The sequence below is a fragment of the Acartia tonsa genome, chromosome 1, assembly GCF_053477335.1.
Source record: "Acartia tonsa isolate MP-2025a chromosome 1, ASM5347733v1, whole genome shotgun sequence".
NCBI classification, from domain to species: domain Eukaryota; kingdom Metazoa; phylum Arthropoda; class Copepoda; order Calanoida; family Acartiidae; genus Acartia; species Acartia tonsa.
The window spans coordinates 32,044,992-32,068,429 of record NC_137260.1 but is presented as its reverse complement, the minus strand read 5'-3'; the positions used below and the strand labels follow the sequence as shown (position 1 = coordinate 32,068,429).

The 23,438-nt window shown below is 31.1% G+C and overlaps 1 protein-coding gene across 1 annotated transcript; it reads left to right on the top strand.

The window, feature by feature from the left end:
- The first annotated feature begins 174 nt into the window (after positions 1 to 174).
- On the top strand, positions 175 to 23,277 carry LOC145317333 (nuclear receptor coactivator 7-like). Its single transcript, XM_080158377.1, has 15 exons — positions 175 to 330; positions 480 to 721; positions 2,092 to 2,217; positions 2,877 to 2,989; positions 3,482 to 3,630; positions 4,145 to 4,268; positions 4,739 to 4,790; positions 8,504 to 8,601; positions 9,888 to 9,936; positions 10,895 to 11,015; positions 15,545 to 15,642; positions 21,194 to 21,301; positions 21,692 to 21,802; positions 22,375 to 22,451; positions 22,628 to 23,277. The coding sequence occupies exons 2-15, from the start codon at positions 590 to 592 to the stop codon at positions 22,767 to 22,769; spliced, it is 1,500 nt and encodes a 499-aa protein (XP_080014503.1). The 5' UTR covers positions 175 to 330; positions 480 to 589; the 3' UTR covers positions 22,770 to 23,277.
- Positions 23,278 to 23,438: the final 161 nt, after the last annotated feature.

The window sequence follows — 23,438 nt, the reverse complement described above, 5'->3', positions numbered from 1 at the left end:
CCGTAAAGCTATAGGGAATCGTATATTTTTAAGCCGTCTTTCAACATTGACGTCTGATTTTTCATATGAGGTACATTATAAGTAGCGAAGCTAACTACTCCATAATTCGAAATTTTTGTCCATCAGAAGCGTCTTTGGGGAAATTTGAATTTCTTCAGCTTCTAATTAATATAGACGTCTTATTGTTTGTTGATTCTAACTAATTTGGTCTGCCCGTAGAAAAATATTTTTTTAATCTACTAGATACAGGAGGTAAGGAAAGGGAAGGAGACAAAGAATCCAGTGCCACAGAAGGGGAAGGTTCAGAGGAGGAGCTGACAACTACCTCAGGCATAATCCCTTTTTTATTAATGGTCAGTCAGGGTTTTACGTTCTTTCCCTCAAAGTGCCTGTTGAGCACTGAAATCCTCCACCTCACCCTATTTCATAAATTTTATTTAGCATTAGACCATTAGAAAAAATGATTATTCCCTCCCCAGACTCTGACCGTCCAACCCAACACTATGTGCTTGATGGAGAGACTCTGGCGCGCGTAGCGGCTAAATATGACGTCACACCTTCAGAGCTAGCGCAGTATAACAAACTTGGCATGGGTCGGATGATTTTTCCTGGGCAGATACTAAAAGTACCGCCTCCCGCTCCGCCTCCTCCGCCGAAACCAGAAACGCCCCCGCCCAAAGAAGATATGGAGGTTATTGAATATCAATTCATTAAATTAAAGGTAATTAATCGTTTTTATTAAAAAGCAACGCTTTACAATATCTTGCAAGGATTTTATGGGATAAGACAATGGATGATTAGTAGATGACAATCTCATTCTTAAATGAAGAAAACAAAAGTGTTCCTTATTTAGATTATTGGTTAAAAAGTTTAAACTAACCAGTCAAGATTTTGTAAAAAATACCCAAAACTTTTAAAAACACTTAAGAACTGACAGTTTTAATAAAACTTTAGGTTCTAGTTTAATTTACAGTGCACCAATACCTTGAATATAAGAACAAAATTATTGAAACTTCATCCTTTCATTTTACATTATGTTTCCTTATGATGTCATAAACTTATGAAATCTCTTAATTTTATAAATTATCATGAATATAAGAATAGGTTAATGTTAATTTAATCTTCACTTTAATTAAAAGAGAAGTATCCCTTCCTAAGATAAGATGTTGGTGGAAAAGTTTTTTTTGTACAATCCAATCATGATCTGATCATAAACCTCAAAGATTTTTAAGCTGAAAAATGGCAGAACGATTTTTAATTTTCTTCTCTGATCAATACACAATTTAAAAACAAATATTTATCAAATGTATATAAAGTTGTCAGGGGTTTCTTTTAATTTAATTGTTGAATTAAAAATATTAATTATTTGTAATGAATTTAATTATTATTTAAAGATTATGGATGTTTTATAGTATTGTAAATGAACAATTTCCAAAAGATAACAGCGTACATTTCCAATTTTTGTTTTTTTAAATATGTTTTGAAAGTATCATTTGATCATTATGAATTAAATTAAAATAAATAGTAACAAAACTTAAAAAGAGAAATAAATTTAGTCATACAAAATGACAAAGAGGGGAGGGATGTTATTTTTTTAAAACCAAGGAACCAAAAAGTAAATTCTATTTGAGAAATGACGTGGTATGGAGTTTTTATTTCAGTTCTATAATATACACGGATATCTTTAAAATCAGAGGCGTGCATGATGGAGTTATTTCCACACCTTTACACTCCCTTGATAAGGGTCTACACCCCATGATACACTTCCCTAATACAGTCAAGGTGTGTGTTAAGGTAAAAAGCCTGAATTCCCCTATAATGAAAAGGGTGAGAATTTTTTTTTATCAATTCAAAGACACTTTTACTTTAGTGAGTGGCTGGACTACAACTACCCTTCTTACACACTCTTGTTGTCTGTAATACACCCCCCTCGATTTCAGTCAAAATCATCTGCAAGCCACTAATTAAAAGAATCAAGACAAAATTAGACCTTTGTAAAGCATTTGACAAGAAAATTAATAATTCTAAACTAATAAGTTATAATTTTTTAAAAGGTAAGGTATCTTTTTTTTTCTATTTGTTTTTGTTCAGGTACGACACATAACCTCTGGACGGGGTGTTGTTGGTGGCAGCATCCTCTTTACACCCAATGCAGTTATTTTTGATCCTGATCCTAAAGATCCTCTTGTGGAAGAACTTGAGCCAGAAGCTTTTCAGGAACTTGGAAACTTTTTAAAATCAATGGAATTTCAAAATTACATAATTTTACATTATAAAGAAATGAAGTAAAGTTAATTTTCTTTTAAAGCTAAATATCTGATAGACCTATTTGATCTTGGTTTTAAGGAGCTTCATAAATGCTATGAGACTGTCTATTGACCTAATTGTCCGACCCTTAAATATCAGGGACGAAGCCGCTATAATGCTTATAATAATCATTTGCTGATATCTTGCTCTTGTCGCAAAACACGATTCTATAAGTTCAAGAAGAAATGAGATTTTGATAAAGTCATTCATTTAACTTTTATTTCAAAGTTCATCTCTTTTTATCCTTATTTTATAGCTTCTCCACTAGCCTTAAGGCAAACCTCCTCTTTTTTTGGGTTGTTATGTTGAGAAATCAGTCATTTATGAGATCTTAATGTTCACATACTATTTACTACCTTAGAATATATAATTTAATAAAAAGAAAAGTGGGTATTTTTTAAAGTTTTAACAAAATAAATTAACATATTATTTTATCAAAATATTTCTCTTACAGTTTAATAACTGATTAAAACATTATATCCAACTTTATAACAAAATTCTTCACAAAGAGTGATAAAAATTTATTATCCTATAGAATTATCAAGTTTCAAAGTTTTCAATTGTTGAAGATTATCGCTCCTATGGAGTTTGTTGTGAATGCCGCAATTTTTCTTGATTTCTTCCCCATTGGGAACACAAGCAACGTCACAGGAAGAGAACATCCGCCATCACAAATTTTTAGGTAACTATCAAACGGACATTTCAGTAATTATGAAGTATATTGAAAACAAGTGATTTTAGAACAATACAGGTTTCTGTGAAATATAGACCAATAAACAAAATAAATTCAATTTTGACAAAATTAAAAAAAATTAAGATAAAGTTTAGTTTTGAGATTATCAAATGCTTTGTTGACTTTAAGGTGTCGTTTTTTTACAATCAATATGGATAACAATCCTATTGTATTTAGTACTAAGATTTTTTGTCTGTATCTTAAGATTTCAATAACTACTAATAGAGTTCTCGTTTTAATGGAAGATTTGCATAGGCTTAGGGATGGTTTTATGCTACTTTCTACATTCTTCTTAACCCTTTGAATACAGAGCCGTATTTGTCAGGGGTGTAGCCGCTAGTATAATATAAACTTAAACTTGAAATACAATAAAAATTATCTTTTTGTCAAGCAACTTTTAATAATTCAGAGATGCTATAATAGATCTTATTTCTGATTCAGAATAGAAGAACCCAAACATGACAGGTTATCCAAGACTGAAGATTCCATGAGTGGTTCCTGCTACAGCCTTAGCATTGAAACTAATATGCAACAAACAATGAACAAAAACAATCAAAAATCTTCAGAGCAACCAAGTGAAGAACCAAAGGGATATTTCTTTATTTATAAAACGTGGACTTTTTAAGTATATTAATCGGTGGCGTGCAAAATGATTTAACAGAGGATGTGAAACCATTAGTGAATGAAAGCAGGAAAGGGCAAGACCTCACAATTTTTAAAGAGGGGTGTTGAATCCCCCCCCCCCTTCTACACCCCCCGAATGCACGCCACTGATCTTAAATCTTTAAAAAAATAATTAAAATCTATACTATTTCATATGTGCAAAGCATTTGATATTGACTTACCATTAAATACATAACTGAAATGTTATTGAAATCCTTGTTTCCATAGTACATTTTCAAATTGAAGTTTTAACCTTAAATGCTATTTATTTGTTTGTTGTTTGATTAGCCATAGTTTCTTAGGGTTTGGACCTAAGACTCCTGGAGTATGTTGAGACACTTTTGTATAGCCACCAGGGCCAGCTTAAGCTATTTATTGAAAGGTAGGTATAAAGTCAGTCAATATTCTTTAAGTAAATAAGATTAATATGTGAAACTCAGGAGAATGAAAGTAAGACTGACTCCAACGAAGTATCCGAGACCAAAGATGAAGGAGACAAGAGTGGTGATAAAAAACTTGAATTGTCAGATATTCACAAGAAGACAGCTGATCAAGTTATTGTCAGGTAAAGATAATTGTAATATTTTTGCTAGGGGAAACTTCTTAAAAAACTATATTATTTGTCTCAGAAGCTAATATGTGATTAATGCTTGGGGCAATGGTTGATGAAAGTGTAAAGTAGACCTTTGTAGTAGGCAACTTGGCATTATCTAGCCATGCTATTACGGGAGAAAAAAAACTCATTGATTGCACTACCTTGGTCTTGAAGACCTCTATGTACATGGTAATTAGGTTAATGCCTTTATCACAAACTTTCTTTTAATATCGTTCCTCGCCTCTCATAGCAGCAGTAGGTACACTGATATATGAGCATACAGATTTTTTGCCTCTAGAAAAAATTTGAAATCATTATATTTTGCTTAAGATGGAAATTAATCTAAAAAATTTGTAGCGTTTGTTTAAAGTTATGCAACAAAAACAGAAAGTCCATGAATATGTTGTATGGCCTATCTTTATATTGTCTTTTTGTTTTAGAAGTGAGCCTTACTATCTACGCTTAACAATGGGTCGACCTGTTGGCAGAGAGGTAAAATATTTTTAAGAGCACTGTCAACTTACTTAAACCCAGGGTTATGAAGAAATAAGATAAGATTCATTAAAACCCAAATTTACGATGTACAAAGTTATCCCCTCGTTAAAAACTTTTAAAAGGAAAGTTTGGATACTATATTTTTGTACAATAGTTTTAAGCTAACAAATTAGAGATCATGTCTATAAAGCTTTGGTTACTAGTATACTAACCTCCCTAGCCTCCCTTCTCAAACCAAATAAACTTATATTTTCATTTATCTTAATGAATTTGTTGGTGTTTTAGAGTCTTTGAATAACCTTGGTCACAATCGTACTGATATTTCCCACTTTTTGTACACTTTATAATTCATGTGCACGCCTCATGTAGTGAAGAAGACAAAGGAATTTGTTTATTGCTACCAAAATAAAAATTCCAACAAAACCAAAATTTCTTTCATTCTCAGGAGTTTTTACCCAGACTTTTTCACAAATAATATTACTTAACCTTTTTTACAGCGTAGCTACTCTACCTTTCAAACTTTTTTAGTAAGGCTCAACATCTTGCAAGGGAGGAAGGCGTTTGGGGAATAACATGCAGCCTTATCAGCCAAAAATGCTTTTGCTCCTATTCAGGATGGAAGCCCCCCCTCAAAAAAAATATTAGTTACAAAAAAATCTTTACTAGGGGGGGGGGGAGGGGAGTTGGGATTTATCTCCATGTTCCTATCATATGTGCGTTTGTTTGCGCTTTTTCTTGAATAAATCAAGTTTAACCATCATCATTAATTATTAATGAAGTGATAAGTAGTTTCCTTTGAATAGTCGTGTTTGACATATTTGTTTTTTTTATTTTGCGCAAAATTTCAGATAGGAATGCTGTTGCAAAATTTTTACGTGTTATCTTACATTTTTTCTGCCATTTGTACATGGAATTTCTCATATAATCTGCTTTTACGTGTTGTATAAGTAATGGAATTTTAGAAAATTTGTTTTTTTTTCAATCAATGTTGGGAATTTTCAATATTTTATTTAAACACTTAGATTTTATTATCTGACACTTAAAGTTGAAAAAAAGAAAAGTATAAAAAATAAAATTTTATTTAAACTAACACATACAAACATCCTACTACTTTGTTAGATATGCATCAAGATTTTGCATAAAGAATGAAAATTATTTGCGAATGCTTTTGACGGAAGATTTAATAGCCGATTTTGAATTACCAATATACACAAAATTTTCTATAGACAACCGAACATACACCCCACAGTGGGATCTTTTGAAAAAAATCGGGACATCCAAAAAATCTAAAATCGACTTTTATCTATCCTAGGACCTAATAATGGCTGTAAGTAGACAGCTAGAGAAGAAATTTTTAAAAAATATTAATTTTTGGCGGGTTTATGCCATTTTTAAAAAAGGTAGTGAAAAATTTCTTTTCAGTTTTGATGATTTTCCAGATTTTTTTACACAATTTTTTCAAAGCAACAAAAAATACATTTATGTTCATCTTATGAAAAAAAAAATTTATTGAGGTACTTTTCAGATACCTGTACCAATGTCTAATTAAAGAAAACATTTCAAAAATATTTTTTTGGTGGTGTAAATTGACATTTTGTGAGAAAATTTCACCAAAAATATTAAGATTTTTAACCCCAAAAAATCAGTTTTCTCCATTTTACCCAAAAACGGACAGGAGGCCCCGGGTTTTGCAATAATAATATCAATATACAACATGTATTGTGTATAAAACAGTTTTCACAACCTGGGGCCTCTTGTCCGTTTTTGAGTAATTGAGCATTTTACATTGCATGGTTTGAACAATTTCGTTCTTGTTAATTTCAAATTTTCCCCCGTTAGAGGGGGAAGGAGTCATTTTAGAGCCCAAAGTCATCTCTGCAATATTTTCAAACTATTTAAGGCGGATCTTTCTTGACTTATGCATCATTTGCCTCTGGCGAACCGTTTCGCCGTTATTTGCCGCCGTTGGCGTGATTTTTAACGATTTTCGCCGTTCTCGCGGTTTTAATGGACATTTAAGGGATAAAGGAGTCGTTAAATAAAGATGACTTAAAAATACTTTTATTTTAGCAATTAAATTTGCTAAATTGCATGTGTTCTAAAAAAATTTGTAGTTCTAACTGGTTTTGGTCCAGCAGAAATTCAAATTTGGAGATTAATTATAATATTGCAAAAACATTATATACGCATCAGAGAGAGAGAGAGAGAAATATACGTTTGAGAGAGAATATAATTTAAGTAATTATGCTTATATTCTTATACAAACTTTAAATGAAGATAGCTAGACCTAGAATAAAGGTATTAACACAAAATTAAAAGTGTTTTGAAAATTATGTTATTGTTGTTTATATCTGTAAAAAAAATATTTGAAAACATGCCTTATAAGTGTCCTATTTTACTTATACTGGACCTACCTAAAAATGCCGGGACTCGAAATGGGTGCACCTGATGCTATATTCTTGTTCACAAACATTGTTTGCATTGAAGAAATATTTACATAGACGTTGATTTTGTTAAAATATTCCTATCCTAACTAAAGTTATGAAGTTTTATAGATTTTTAAAAATAGGGTAGCTTCGCTCCTCCAAAACAGCAAGACGTACTTACCAAATGCACATTAGAAGTTAACAGAGGCAAAATTTAAGTTATTTCCGAGTTAAAACAAAAGAAATTACACCATTTCTTCAAATACAAGCTTATTTATTGAAGTTTACTTTTGTCTACTCTAAATGTCCCGTTTTTTGGCAAAAGATCGCACTGTGCACCCCAATTCCTTATTTTTTCTACTATATTATTTTAAAAGCTAAAAGTAATTTTTTTTACATATGATTAACATTCTCTAAAAAAAACTTACTGGTTGGTTTAATCATAAAATTGTCTGGAACTATTTCATTTTTTATCTGACAAATGTAATATTATTTTGAAATTTGTAAAATTGAATGAAAGGTTGAGGACAGAACAAAGGTATTTTTACAATAATAGTTGAAAATTCTCTCTTTTCATGTTTTCAAAGGGTTGCTGCTCAGGAATACAGGGATATGTACATTGGTGACAAATTATTCTACAACAGTTTATGTATGTACCCCAAGAAGTATTGCACAAATATCCTTTGAGGACGGGATATACAGAGAGATCTTATTTTTAGTGTATCTATGAACCAAACCTTGCTTCCATGGTTATATAGTCAAACGTCCTTCAGACAACCAATTCTTTGATTGCATGACTTTTGTCTGGAAGTCCAAACTGTGCTTTGCAATAAATTGCGAAATTTTTGGGCCAATGCATTCCCCATTATAAAACTATTTTATGTCGTTCACCTGACCATAGTAACATCATAGTTTTGACGCGAGATCACCTTCCCGACAATGAGCAGATGCTTTACGTGTTGCGCTATGTGTTACGCCACAGTTATGGGTCCACCAAGAAGTGTACATTTAAAAAAAAATGTCTGAAAATTAATTTATTTTTCATTGGCCTATCCCTGTATCCCTGATGATGCCCAACATAAAAGTGGGGAATATTTTTGAAATAAGATTATTCTCCACTTTTTATGAAATATGTAATTTTAATTTTATCCAGCCAAGGTATTTTAGTTTAATACAATTCCTAAATAGACCTTTCCTTTGGACTTCCTTATGCTAAGTTTCAATTTATAACCAATTCATATAAATATTATGAGACATTTAACTAATAGTTAATTAATATTGTAGGTAAGTAAATCAACTCCGACAATGGCGTATGGGTTACAAACAATGATGCCAGAATATTGGTTTATAGTTCCTTCCAAACAAGTCTTTAATCTTTACAGGTAAAATAATTTTTCGCATCGTATTAAAGACAGCTTTCCTCGGATAAAAAATTGTACAATTACTGGAAAATAATTTTCTATGGAAAAATATCATTTGGAAATATAATCTAAACTAAAACCATTATTTATCGTATGCAATTATTGGCTAACAAAATTGTATCTATTCCCGCTATTTGTCTATGATTCTTTAGATGTTTGCTTCTTCATTCCTTTTTGACCTCCAAGATGGTTGTACATTAGGGTGGGTCGATTTTGGACTTTTTTTTTCTGAGGCCAAAGCGGGGATCTGCACTCAATTTATATAGATATAATACACCTCTGGATGATTAAAAATTTATCCTAAGTCTTAAAACCGCTGACGACCAGACATTCAATTGTATAGCTATTTGTAAATGGGAGTCAAAAATTTATTGAATCAGAACTATGGCTTCATGGTGCTCCCTGGAAATGCCTTGAGGAGCTGTATCAGGAACTTTTGTCCGTTTCAAAAAATCTCGTTCCTAGCCTGAGAAAATCTAAAAAACCTCTACAAATTGGACAATTCTCAATAAACCTTAATTTTTTTTGTTTTTTTAGTGATTTCTAAGGCTAGGAACGAGATATTTTGAAACGGACAAAAGTTCCTGATTCAGCTTCTCAAGGCCTTTCCAGGGAGCACCATGAAGCCATAGTTCTGATTCAAATTTTTTTGAATGTCGTCTTTGCATACTAATATGAAATGAATTATATTTTTAAGTGGTCGTGTTCTAAAACTCAATTTTTTAAAATTCTTTTTCGGTCAGAAATGTTTTTAAGGTTAATTTTATCTGTTGCATATCCCCGCTTTGTCTAATTCCGATATGAACCCACCCTATTGTACATCGCTTTATTTTTCTTATTTAAATTTGCTTTCTGCACTCTAGTTTATTAAAAGTATAGTGGCGAGAAAATTTAGTAAAGCGGAAGGTCTCTAAATAGTTGATCTCTGTATGCATTATTCAAGTCGTTAAAATTTGATATTTTCAGCGATTTAAAAATTTTTTTTTGGTCTTGGATATTTTGATTTGCTTACCACTAATAGTTTTATAGGGATTGCAATTCTGTAAATAAAGTCTTTTTCGCGCATTTAGTTCAATTCGAGATAACTGTATGTTATTGAATAATGACTATTCCTGATTATTTGAAGGCCTTCCTTTATCGGGTAAAGTTTTGTGCGATTTTGGATCTAGTGCATTTTACCGTGAACTGCACTAGATCCAAACTTTTAAATTAAAAAATTTGAAGCTTAATAACATTGTAATATTCAGGTTTTTTATGACATGGTTTCCTGAAATCTACGTACCATTTGATCTAGAGGTATTATTTTACTTTTTAGTAGCAAAGCTACTCTATAATTTGAAATGACCGTCCGCCTGTCCGTCTCGAACGTTTTTTGGAAAATGTGATTTTCTCGGTTCCGGTTCAATATAGACACCTAAAATTCGTCAATTAATTGGGGTGCTATATCGATTCCTAGATTTATGAGTTTTCATGATTTTCTCAACTCCTATTCAACGATAGACGGCGGAAATTTCAGGGATTAAATAAATTCACATTTTACATATTCCCACAAATTTTCATTAAGATTTGCTTGATGGTTGGGGTACTAGATCGATTCCTACATTTTCACAATATAAAATTATAAAGGTTTCGTGATTTATTTTAGTTTAGTAATTCCAGATGTCCATCCAGAATTTTTGAGCTTCGCTACCTATGGATGTTGTCATCCTTATAAGAATTTATATTCAGGATACTCCAATTATTTTGGTTTTATCACGCAACCTCTTACTATAATTAAGAAAAAATAAGATCTGTGACTACAATATTTTCATATGAACGTATGAACGTTAAATGTATGTTATGTAAAATGACCACACCTCTCTTCTTAATTGGCGGATTTTAAGTTAAAATGAAAAACTTGAAATGTGTATATTTGGAAGAGAGGAGGCGGAAGTGACACTTTTTGAAACCAAAACAAAATGTCAAAGGAACTCAACTAAACAAAGAGTTACAGCTCTGAGATTTGACATGTCAGTTGCTTTAAAGAGGTGCAATATGAAACTGAAGAAACGGCGTCGGAACAGTCGCCTGTTTAAAGCAACTGCCATGTCAAATCTCAGAGCTGTAACTCTTAATTTAGTTGAGTTCCTTTGACTTTTAGTTTTGGTTTCAAAAAGTGTCACTTCCGCCCACTCTCATTAATGATTTATTGATTTGGATTTAATTTTTCAGCTAACAGTTGGGCCTATAGTTTTTATACGGATATTATTTTAAGGAGGTTCATGAAATGGGATTCGAACTCATCCCCGAGCCAGATCTAAACAGAACTGAGAGCAACCAATCAATCAATTCAGCGGCTAGAATCATACACAAGACAATGACTCTTAACAGCATAGGAATTTACTTTGAAACTTAAATTAAAATTAGATTTATAATCTAAAAAACCTTACCTAATAATTTGATTATTCAATGACACAAAGTAAAGAGATAGCATGATTCGTAGCTTAAATCGATGGGAACTATATTTTAATAATTGATTACCCATCCCTTGGTTCAAGAACGTTGAGGGGGGGGGGGGGGGGAGGGGATAAGTGCTGTTTTAGATTTATCCTTCTGGTTTCAGGATATTGAACTAATACCTAAAAAAAACAATAGTTGTATCTTATCATATTCACATACATATGTCAACTTTAGAAAATACTAAAACAAGCATAATTGTTTTTTTTTACTATTTTTAAGAGTGTAATAACTCAGGATTAGTAGTTACCCATAGCACTAAAAACATGGAGTAATGATATGATTAATAATCCTCAAAAAAAAACATAAGTGTGTATATTACATCAAATATAATATTCTATATCTGGAATTAATATTAATATTGTGGCATATTTATATTAACCAAATGTGGTTTTGATAGTCTTTTGATTTATCCTCTGGAGAGAGGGAGAGAGAGAGAGAGCAATACTCTTCAGCCAGGTTGCTTCCCTGTTAGCATTCACAAGTAGTAAATATGATAATTTAGCAAGTTTGTACCAACATGTTTTAAACTTCAATTCTGGGCCACAGATACAATTGGTCTAATTCATACCTATAAAGCAAAATTTAAACAGAGAAGCTAGATTTTATCTTGATCATTTACGCAATTATAATGAACTCTCATTAAACAGTTTTGTATAAAATTTTCCTAAAATGAAATTATTACGAAGGTAAAATTATTATATGTTATTAGGATAAAGTGTAGGAATATTATTATTGAAAATATATAACAACTATGTACAAATTACCTGTTTTGTTTACCTATATTCATAAACCAGAAACATCTGGAAAACAAATTTAATTAGTATAAGGTTGTCTGTCTTGTCTATCTAAGTACTATAAATCATATGTATTTATCATATAAATCTTCTTTCTGTTATAGCCCTTTTAAAGACATTGCAAATATTTCACTATTTAAAATCAGCTTTTTAAATTTTACTAATTTTCAATAATTCAAAGTTATCTTCTTATAAAAGTATAATATTGTGATGTCTATCGATCAATTTCAGCAGAATATAAGAACCAATGATAAATTACAAGTATGTTCTATTTTCAAATATTGATAAAGTATTGGACCAAGTTTTTTCTTCCTCACAGTGGGATATTTTTGGAATTCAAATCATAATGAAATAAATTAGGCTCATATCATGACCCAAATTTTGGGGTATTATAACATTTTTCACCTGTTTAGAACATCCTCCTTTCATTTAAGAAAATACTATTCACCTATCAGATTATGCATGCAACATGCAATGCAATAACCCTGCAAGATATCCTGAACCTTAATTAACCTTTCCTATAAAATTTCCTATATGTGAATTGATATGATACCATTCTTTATGAACTTCTCTCAGATTATCCAGTGTCTTCTTTGTATTGAATAAATTGTTGTGTCCATCTAGTGAGAGGTATTGAGAGATCTGTGTTGATATAACAGGAAATTAGATAATTTGTCAAATACTTCCTTTCACATAATGGGAAAGGTTCAACATGAAGATTTGTTAATCATAAAAAAAAATATGAAAGTTAGTTCTCATTTAAGAACATTCAAAAATAAAATGAAAATATTTTAGCATATAAAATTTTCAAATAACAATAATGATGAGAATTTTGTATTTTTTTCTATAATTGATCAAGATAATTTTTCTTTTATTTATTAGTAAATTTTTATCACAAATTAAGCATAACTAAATCGAATTATGAAAATGATATAACTATCAACTTTGACAATGATTTTCTATTGCATCTTATTTCAAATTCATATTAAAGTTTAAAAGTTTGAAAGTCTGGGTGAAACAGAAGAAAGTGTAAAATGTAAAATATATATCTGTAACTATAAAGAGTATTAGTTTTGTATGATCTGGAAAGAGAAGTCAATTTATTACCTTCCAACCTTCATCCAGAGTCTCACACTGCCGGTCTATATTATCCAGATAATAGAAACAGATACTGAGATAATAATCCAGGCCTCAACTCACAGATATTACAATTCATTGTGGATGTTTGTTTCTATACGAATTCACTTTCCATTTGTTTCCATTTCTTTTTTTACTTGAAAAGTAAAAATAATATGGTTGTTTTTTTTTCCTCTCACGAGTGAAAAGTATATTTTCTACTACTTTTCAGAGGAGATGGAGATTTGTCCCCTTTCCATGCTAAACAACCAAATTCCTAGAACTAATATGAAGCCTCATAAGAAATTTAGATTAGGGTCCTTTGTTTTGTAATCTTTGAAACCAAAACACTCTTACATCAAGCCACGTCAGCATACAGGATAAGATGTAAAGTTATTGTGTCTTATCAAACATGTGTGTAGTTGCACAATTTCAAAAATAGACTCACATATTACACTTCCGTAGAACCTTATGTTAGGAAGTTGGAAATAATGATATTTTTTATTCTTTAACAAAAAGAAAATAACACAATTCATCCTCCCTTCCTTCGCCTGTTAAATATATATATTTTTTTTTATGAAATAAACAAAATTGTCTGTTGTTCCTATGGCTTTTTTAAAATGAAAATGTTATAAGTTTATTTGTATAAAATATGTAAAAACGAAAAAAATGAAAAATAAAGAACAAAATTAATAATGCTTCATAATAAATGACTATTATGCAGTTGATTTATTTTCTAATAATAACATCCTCTTTAAAAGCTGTAACAGGGAAAGGAATTCAGCAATACTCATGTTATTGAATCATTTAATGTTTGAATGTAAATTTAGTTGTAAGTTCCTAATACTTATTTAACTTTCATGGAAAAAAAGTGACCATTATAACATTATTCAAATGAGATAAAAATATTGTATCATTTTCTGTCCCTTGCTACCAGATGCAAGTAGCAGGCGGAAGTTAATTGATCTTGTCAAGGTTTGAATGAGGATAGGTCCATGGGGTGGGGGTAGCAGAGTATTGCAAGGTAAATGAACCTGATTGAGTCTAAGACAAAGTTTAGTTTGACTTTAGGAAAGTGCCAGTATCTACTTGGTTAATAAGGAGGGTCACAGTAGATAAAAAAGATTAAAGCTAAAATTGGATTTTGTCATAAAATATTTCCAATTTCTGCTTTGTCATGAGTTTTATCATTATTTATGTGTATCTTGGCTTTAAACAAAAGGTACAACATCGCACACCCATGTGACAAATTTGTTTTGCAATTAAAGTGTTTGTTGCTTTGTGTATGTTACTTTAATTTATGTTCATTGCATATGGACAAAGAAAAGTAAATCAGTCTTACCGACCTTTCATTAGTAATAATGTACTTTCTTCCAGCATTTATGTTTTTCCTTCATTTTTAGAAGATTTTTTCTCTTAGTGATGGAGGTAAGGGAGGGGTGTATAACATCTTACTATAACAAAAGTAAATTATACATGTGTCGAGGGGATAAAAGAACTTTAAGGAAGAAGGGGTTGGAAAGGGAGTGATGCTAAAAGATGGATGAGAGTGAAAAGTATCTTTGATAAATTAAGTTTGCTGATTTGTGTGTGTGGGTTTCTCTGCCTTTAATCTTGTTTCCACCATCCCAGGGAGGGAGGGGACATTGGATTGTAAATTATACTGGTAACAAAAGTTTTATAATTCGATCTCTCATTCATTGGATTAACAACTTTGAGTACATTTAGTAGAATTTGTTTGCGTTTGTTGAGTGTCCAATCTTTTCAACCAATATTTCTACTATACAAAAGGGGTTATATTGATTGTAATTATTGGGGATATAAATCCCTTAAGGGCCGTGCACCATCCCCTATATTAGGTTTGTGTGAGAAATGTCAGGAAGAAAAGGAAGCTTAAACAGAAAATTTTATGGAATTTGCTTCTATTTTAGTTAACGAAATTAAATCTAAAAAAATTTTAATATTTAGATATAAGAAAATAATATAGGTTTAGGAAATACATTAAACTTTTTTTTGATAAATTATTCTTCATCTGAACCTACATAAATGCGGAATTATGCCTTTGGTAGTTTATAATTAATAGAATGATTTTATTATACATGTACTAAGATGGGGGAACATATTTTACCATAACAATCAACTGTAACCAAATGCAGTAAGGAAGGGGATATTACACTTACAATCCTTTTGCAATTAGGTTTACTACAATCCGCTATTGTGAAGTAATTTATCCTTATATCCCTGTTGAATTATTTGTGTGTGCTCATATTAAGACACAAAGGAGTAATCAACATATGTATTCTTTCCTTCATTTTTTTTGCTAAACAGAACATTTTTAAATCAAACATTTTTCTTTGTCAGAAAGATTCATAATCAAATATGAAAAAACTGTATTTTGACTGATTTGGAATCTTTCATATTTAGGCATATAAATTTAAACTAAAATTAATAAGTAACTACCTAATTAATAATAGTTTCAAGTAAATTTTGAACAGATTTGGATGTGCTAATGCCAGAAATGGAGACTGAATCAGAGCTGTTATCAGATGACCAGAGAAAGTTCCTCTACAGATATTTACCTCCTAGAGTTCAGGTAACTGTTATCTGATGACCAGAGAAAGTTCCTCTATAAATACTTACCTCCAAGAGTTCAGGTAACTGATATCTGATGACCAGAGAAAGTTCCTTAACAGATACTTACCTCCAAGAGTTCAGGTAACTGTTATTTGATGACCAAAGAAAGTTCCTCTACAGATACTTACCTCCAAGAGTTCAGGTAACTGTTATCTGATGAACAAAGAAAGTTCCTCTACAGATACTTACCTCCAAGAGTTCAGGTAACTGTTATCTGATGAACAAAGAAAGTTCCTCTACAAATACTTACCTCCAAGAGTTCAGGTAACTGTTATCTGATGACCAGAGAAAGTTCCTCTACAGATACTTACCTCCTAGAGTTCAGGTAACTGTTATCTGATGACCAGAGAAAGTTCCTCTACAGATATTTACCTCCTAGAGTTCAGGTAACTGTTATCTGATAACCAGAGAAAGTTCCTCTATAGATACTTACCTCCAAGAGTTCAGGTAACTGTTATCTGATGACCAGAGAAATTTCCTCTATAGATACTTACCTCCTAGAGTTCAGGTAACTGCTATTTGATGACCACAGAAAGTTTCTCCACAAATACTTAACTCGGAGTGCTGTTAACTATAAGCTGCTGTATAATTTGCTCTTTAAAGTAAAAATATTATAGACTAGGGCTTATTCCCATAGGCCTATAAAAGCAAAATCCTGAAGTTTCTATGCTAATCGCTTTACTCTGGTTCAGGAATTAATATTATTCTCAACCCGGCCCCCTCCCCACGTACCTTTTACTTAAACATAATAAAGTTTGATAAAAAAAATTCTTAGACTCTAACAAAAAATACTGTTGTTTCCTCACTTTTCCTAAATTAGTTCTTCTATAGTGTATTAGATTTTGTTAAGAGTCTGTTTTCTCATTAGCTAATAAGTTTTTACTCAGATATCGAAGATATTTTTTAAAAAATTTTAAAATTTAATGTACTCCTTTGCTAAAAAATTTAACCTAAGATAAATGGAATTATATATTTTTTTTAGGTGTGATAAGGTACTCTAAGATTAATCAATCTATTCATAAAATGTTGTAGATGAATGGATTTAGATTGTATATTATGGTTAATCATATGCTAAAAGGGGTTTATTACAAAAGAAGCAATATACATAGATTAAAATTAAAGACTATGAAAAGAGTTCTGATAAACCTTATGTATCTTAATTTAATATATATGGATATGTAATTTAAGTATATGTTGAACATTGCTGACGCTTAAGAAAGGAATTAAATAAGTTGAAATAGTGCATTGACTAAATATTGCCTGGGGCGAGGTTTTTGGATATATAATAGAAAAACGTCTTTTATTATTAACTCAGATGCCTTATATTATGTTTTCCTTTTTCTTCTGAAATCTATCCACCAAAATAAAATAAAAATCAAAGAATCAATCCTTGTTTTGTTGACCCAGGCCTTCGTTTTCTCGAGGTTAACAAAGCAGAAATAAATCAATAATTTCTTATTTTATAAAGTTTTAGGGAAGTAGTGTAAATGGAGTGACTACTTCAATAACCAATATTCAATTTTTTTCACTGAGTAACTATCCCTGTCCAATATCCCCTTGATATTCTGTATTTTCAGTGATGTCAGTTCCACACTACTTTAAACTTATTATATACTTTTAGTTGGAATATTAGAGATAATTTAGAGATGGTTAGATGTATTATATACATTTAGTTGGAATAATAGAGATAATTTAGAGAGGTTTCTATAGTAGTATTATATGGTTGCTTCACTTGCTTAATTGACTGACTGACTGACTGACTGTTCAGTAATCTTCATGTCAAGTTCATATCAAAAGGACAATTATAATATGCCTGACTTAACAATAAGGGCTATCCGTTATAGAGTTACGTACGGAAGAACCTTCGTACGGATCGATCATAAATGTAGAAAAGCATCACTTTTAAGAAATATTTATCAATAACTATTTTGTCTTTACGTTTTTAAATTTTGAGAGTATGACATAATAGTTTGTGCTTTGTACAGTAAATCTAAGGAGTTTCTACATAGAACAATGATTCTTCAATTATCAAATATTACTTAAGATTAAGTAGTTCTAATGAAGAAGATGAAATAAAATTTTTACCTTGTTGTTTATGTATAAGAGTGCAAAGTGTATTATTTGTGACTAGTTGTTATTTTATCAACAATAAACATACATAAGAAGCAAGAATATCACAAACCTTTTGCATACCACATAATTAGGTACCACTAAAATTGACTTTATGCTAATGTGACAAAAAAATTAATTGAAGAGTCTGATTTTCAAGTGTTGATTTTTTGAAAATCACAAAAAATATTGAAATCCCTAAGATTTAAATGATCTCCGTTTTTGGAATATAAAAGTTTTAGTAACTTTTTTTATACAGTTTTACTAAAAAATAAAATCTTGATCATTTTATGTTTTAGACACTTTTATACAGTTATGTGAAATATATTCAACTTTTATACAAAAGTTAACTCTACTCAGTGACAAGGGATAGATTTCCAATAATTTCAATTGAATTTATACAAATTAAAGCACATATTTCAAGTCTTATTCACTTTGTATGAATCCCTTCTACCCGCCTTTGGTTTGGAATAAATTCTAAGATCCTTTCTATTAAACTTATTAGTTAGGTGCTTGTGTGTGTGTATGTCCAAAAATTTCTATTAAACGGCTGGACAATCTTTACACAATTTTCAGATTTTTAATGGTCTAAGGAAGGTTTTTAGACAAATTGTTGGTGGAAGGGGTGATTGCAATATCCCCCACCCCTTTCACCAACAATAAACAATAACCCCCTTCTAAAAAAGATAATTTTTCTTAATAAGTTTCTTAGTGTCTTATCCATGACTTTTGCAAACTTGAAATTGGTGGGATGAATGGGGGAGGGGGGTAGGCGTGGCAAGAGGGGGTTTATAACTTGTTTGTTTTTATAACAGAATAACAAAATGTTTCCAGTTTCTTATTTTTTTTAATTTCTAGACTTTTCTAGTTTGTTCAACATGCTTGGATTTAATCAAAAGTAATCTATGAAACGGACATTTTAATATTTTCTAATATTTGTATAATCTTAAATTTTATAGAAGGGTTGACATTATTAGTCTATTTAAAATGTATGAATAATATAAAATGTTCAATTGACGAAAGATTGAAGAGAAAAATGGGGGATAAGTGTACAAAAAACATTTATATGTTATACGATGCATATTCGAAACTTTGGGTATTGTACAGTTAAAATAGTCTATTACCAAATGCTCTCTATGTGACATTGGTACTTGGTTTTTGATTACACGACCCTTCCCTAGATGTCCAAACTATAAATAGCAATAAGATGTTGTATATGGGTTATACAGTTTTTTTTTGTGTAGAGCAAAATAGGAACGTAAACCTTTCATTTTCATTTCTGTTCATCTGTCAATATCTTTATCAGCAAGAAGGGTACATAGTCCTGTTTTTTTTACACTGGTACCCAACGTTTTGAAACCACATTAGCTCATTCTTTAGCTCAAAAACCTTGAATACTGTAATTTAACTTTTTTGGGGTTAATTCTAGACTATTAGTGTACAAACTTTTCATCCAACAATTTTTATATCGTCATTGGTGATTTTTATAAATTTTTAGTCCATTGTCTTATCCCATAGGTAAGATCCCTGGATATAGAGAGATAGATAGATAGAGAGTTAGAAAAGGAAGTAAAATTTTGACACGAGATTACGGGGAGATGAGGGGAAAAGTAATAGAAAACCAGCGAAAATGATGAATAGGAAATATGGGGGAATTATAAGGGATAAATGGATATGTTTATATAATTGAAATTTATTCAAATACGTTGGAATTTTGGGGTATAATAAAGATAAACATATTATGCCTCCTATGAGTTATGAAAGGAGGCAGGCGGATGAAACACTTCTTGAAACCAAACCTAAAACACAAAGGAATGCATCAAATATATAAAGTTACAGCACTGAAATTTGACATAGTTAATTAGTTTAATGATGTACAATTTAAAACTGTAAAGAAACGGCGGTAGAAAAGTGTCTCATCGCCTACTCCCCTTTGAACTTGACAATCTTATTATATAATTTAATAAGTTTTTTTGTCTGATCTTTAAATAATGTGGTTTAAGGATCTTTCATTTCAAAGTTATAGTCTTAGAACTGTTTTAGATTAGAATCTGACTCTTTTTACCCTAGAATACAACGCCTCTAGATGTTGAGGGCTAGCTGAATTCAAGGACCTTAAGAGATAAGATAATATAAATAAATCTATTCACAAACACATTACAATGATGATAAACAAAATTAATTCTGTAGATTTTGTTAATTTTGGTTTTACCCAACCAATTATAATCAAATATAAGTACCTAAATGAGATAAATAAAAACTTTAGGTAACAGTAAAATTTACAGTTCAATTTCCTGTCCCTTCCCGTAGTAAATTTTATTAATAAAAAGTAATAAATCTATCTCTCTATCCCTGGTATTTATATGAGGTAGTGAGTACTTTTTAAAAGTAAAGTGAAGGTATTTTGTGCTCTTAGAAATTTATTAAAATTGATGACATGTCTTTCCTTATACATATTACAGCATAGCAATTCAAAAACTGTAGAGAAAATGTTTTCGAAAAAAATATTAATTTAATAATTAATGTATAACGTGCATAATGAGGGGTAAGAGGGTGTTATTTTTTCTTATTCTGAACCCATGCATGGAGCCCTAACACCGCACTGTGTGGCTTCTTAATATTCAATATAACTTTACCTAACCAGGTCTACAGTATTAAACAACCAACTAAAATCTACCCCCTCCCTGACGGAAGTAATGGAACAGGTACGTTTCTTGCTCGATAAGGCACTTTTAGAGAAAATGTCATTAATTAACGTAAAATCTATGATGATTACTGTCACAATTAACTTTTAACTGCAATTTTGCAAATTTTAGTAAAGGGATCTTGTAACAAATGCTAAATCTAAGTACATAGTAAAGCAAGGGGATTCATCTTTTTAAATATTCAGAGAATACATATTCAATCTTCATGAGCGACATTCAAATCTTTTCTACACAATTTTCTTGCCAAGTATATATTTTTGACAAACTTGTGCAAAATATTTGTTTATAACAAGAATGGGAACATACATAAAAACCAATCTCAATAAATAGTGTAACTAGACAAATGAACATTATCCTTAAACTAAAGTAACAGGTTATGTGTCTACTGCCTGTATCTCAGGGTCTCGCTTACCCTGTAGATGTAGTTTAAACCATTGTATTATAGGAAAAAATATGTAGTTCACTAAATTCAAGTTTTAATGCATTTCGTGCAACTACCCCTTTAAAGTCAAGGGAGGTTTTCTCACAAAAATCCAAGCTAATAGTATCTTTCTTAGATTAAAAAAATGATATATAATGTTAATTATTATAAAATTGATTTGCTTTCAAGATTATCAATGCATGTTTTATGAGTCAACGATCAGTTTTTGAAACAATATGACTATTCTAACATGTTCAAAATCAATGCCTTTTTAGGGAAACAAATGGAGCCTTCTGTTTTCCACCGCCAAAGATGGATACTCACTTCATAGTTTGTACAGAAAAGCTGCCCTTGTTGATTCTCCAGTCCTAATAGTAATACAGGTAATGGTTAGCAGTTATGATTATTTAAAATTGCAAAGCATGAATTTAAATAAAATTTGTATTGCTGGGAACTTACTCAGTTGCGTGCGGAAGGGGGGTGGGTATAGCAGGAATGGGTTAGTAGAGCAGTGAAGATCATTTAGAATTGTTGAGAAACTGAACACTTAGGAATTTTCCCAGTGGCGTGAGGAAGGGGATTGTTAACACCCCCCTTTGGTAGTATGACTGATATAAGTTAGTAGTCCAGTTACAATTAATGATATTATTAGTATTGAGTGGAACCAAGTGGAATAACACTTGTGTCAAGTTTATAAGGGAAACTAGATGATGGCGGACACCTGCTACCTGTAAAGTTGATAATTAGAGTTTAATTTTTTTTTGTATACCCAGGACACGGACCATGCAGTGTTCGGAGCTTTGATCACGTGTCCACCAGTCATGTCAGAATCTTTTCTCGGAACTGGAGAATCTTGGCTCTTTACTTTCTTTCCAAGCTTTAAGGTAGCCTATGTACATAATTTACTTCTTCACTGTATCAGACAAACAACTTTTTTATTGCACAACGAGTCCTGTGATTTTGCCCAGTTTCGAATTTTATCACAATTGAGCAAGGTACCATTAAATGGATTAAAAATAACTAACACTACAAGATAATAAAAAAATGTTAAACCAATTTCGAGATCATTGAAAAGTTATCAAATAACATGTTTAATTTGGACTGAATTTGTGTATGTTAGACTTTGTCAAAGTATTTGACAAGTTAAAAATAGAACTTATGTTAAAATGAGACAAGAATAATGTAAATCTACCAAGAGAGATAGAGAAGGGGGATGTTGGACTGTGAATCAAACTGGTACTCAAAGTTTTTATTCTCTCATTCGTTGGCTATACATTTTTGGGTACTAATCTTGATTGGTTTGTACAATCTAGAAGTGTCCAAACTTTTTAACTAAATAATTTTAATCTACAGAAGGTGTAATTTTTTTAACATCATTGGGGGTGAACTTAAATTTTTCGCCTATTTTCTTATCCCTGTAGAATATCCCTGAAATCTACCACATTAATTCTTTCAGATTTATGAATGGAGCGGAGAAAATAATTATATTGTGCGTGGCGGTCAATCTGCTCTGGTCATTGGTTCATCACAAGGAATTGATAACTTTAGACATAGGGGACATCACATAGGATTAAGAAAAGTATCAAGATGTCATTGTAAATCTTCCTCCAATTAAAAATTACATATTAATAATAGCTAAGGTTTCTAAAATGGAATGTAAAATTTGTGTGTCGCTAGTATTCTAAAGTTATCCATGTAATATGATAAGGTCACTTTGGGTTGTGGCTGGACGAGAACTTCAACCAGGGGAGGTCAATGAGTGTGACAACTTTCAATAATAAACCATTGCCAGGCAAAGAAGACTTCCAGATTAATAATATTGAGTGCTGGCATTTTGTTGATGTCATGTAATTATAAATATTTTTTGATGCGAAATATTTTTGAGGAGAGAGCAAACAAAGATTTAAGTAAAAAGTAACTCAATTCAAGTCAGTTTTAAATACATGACTCCTTTTTTTAAAAAATACATCTGATTAGTGTTAGTACCTTCTACTTAACCAACAATCAACCCTTACAAAATCTGTAAATGTTGTGCATTGCATGAATATCTTTTAGAAAGATATTTAGAAATAAAAAAATGTTTTGACGAATCTTTTAGAGGATTTATACCTAAAATGTTATTGTTATAATGCTATTCGGCGATTTCCCACAAGGTGATGGTCGAGCAAAGGACCCCCCTCCATATTTTAAGAATTAAAAATATTGGGGAGGGGGTGGGAGGGAAGGTAGTTTTTCTCTTCCCTTTGCCTAACCACTGCAAGGGGCATTAACCTTGAGGGTCTGTACCTGTGGTGATCCAACCCATTATCCAACATAACTTAACCTAACCCATACCTAAAATAATAAACAAAGCATAAAACTCCCCCCCCCCCCCCCCCACTTTACCAATTTTATCTAAAATAATGGGGGGGAGGGGCTTCTTTGCTTAACAAGGCACTTTGAGGGAAAACGCCTACTATTCAAATTGAATTACATATATTAGAAATTGAATATTATCAGACAAAAAATAGTATTTGGCTA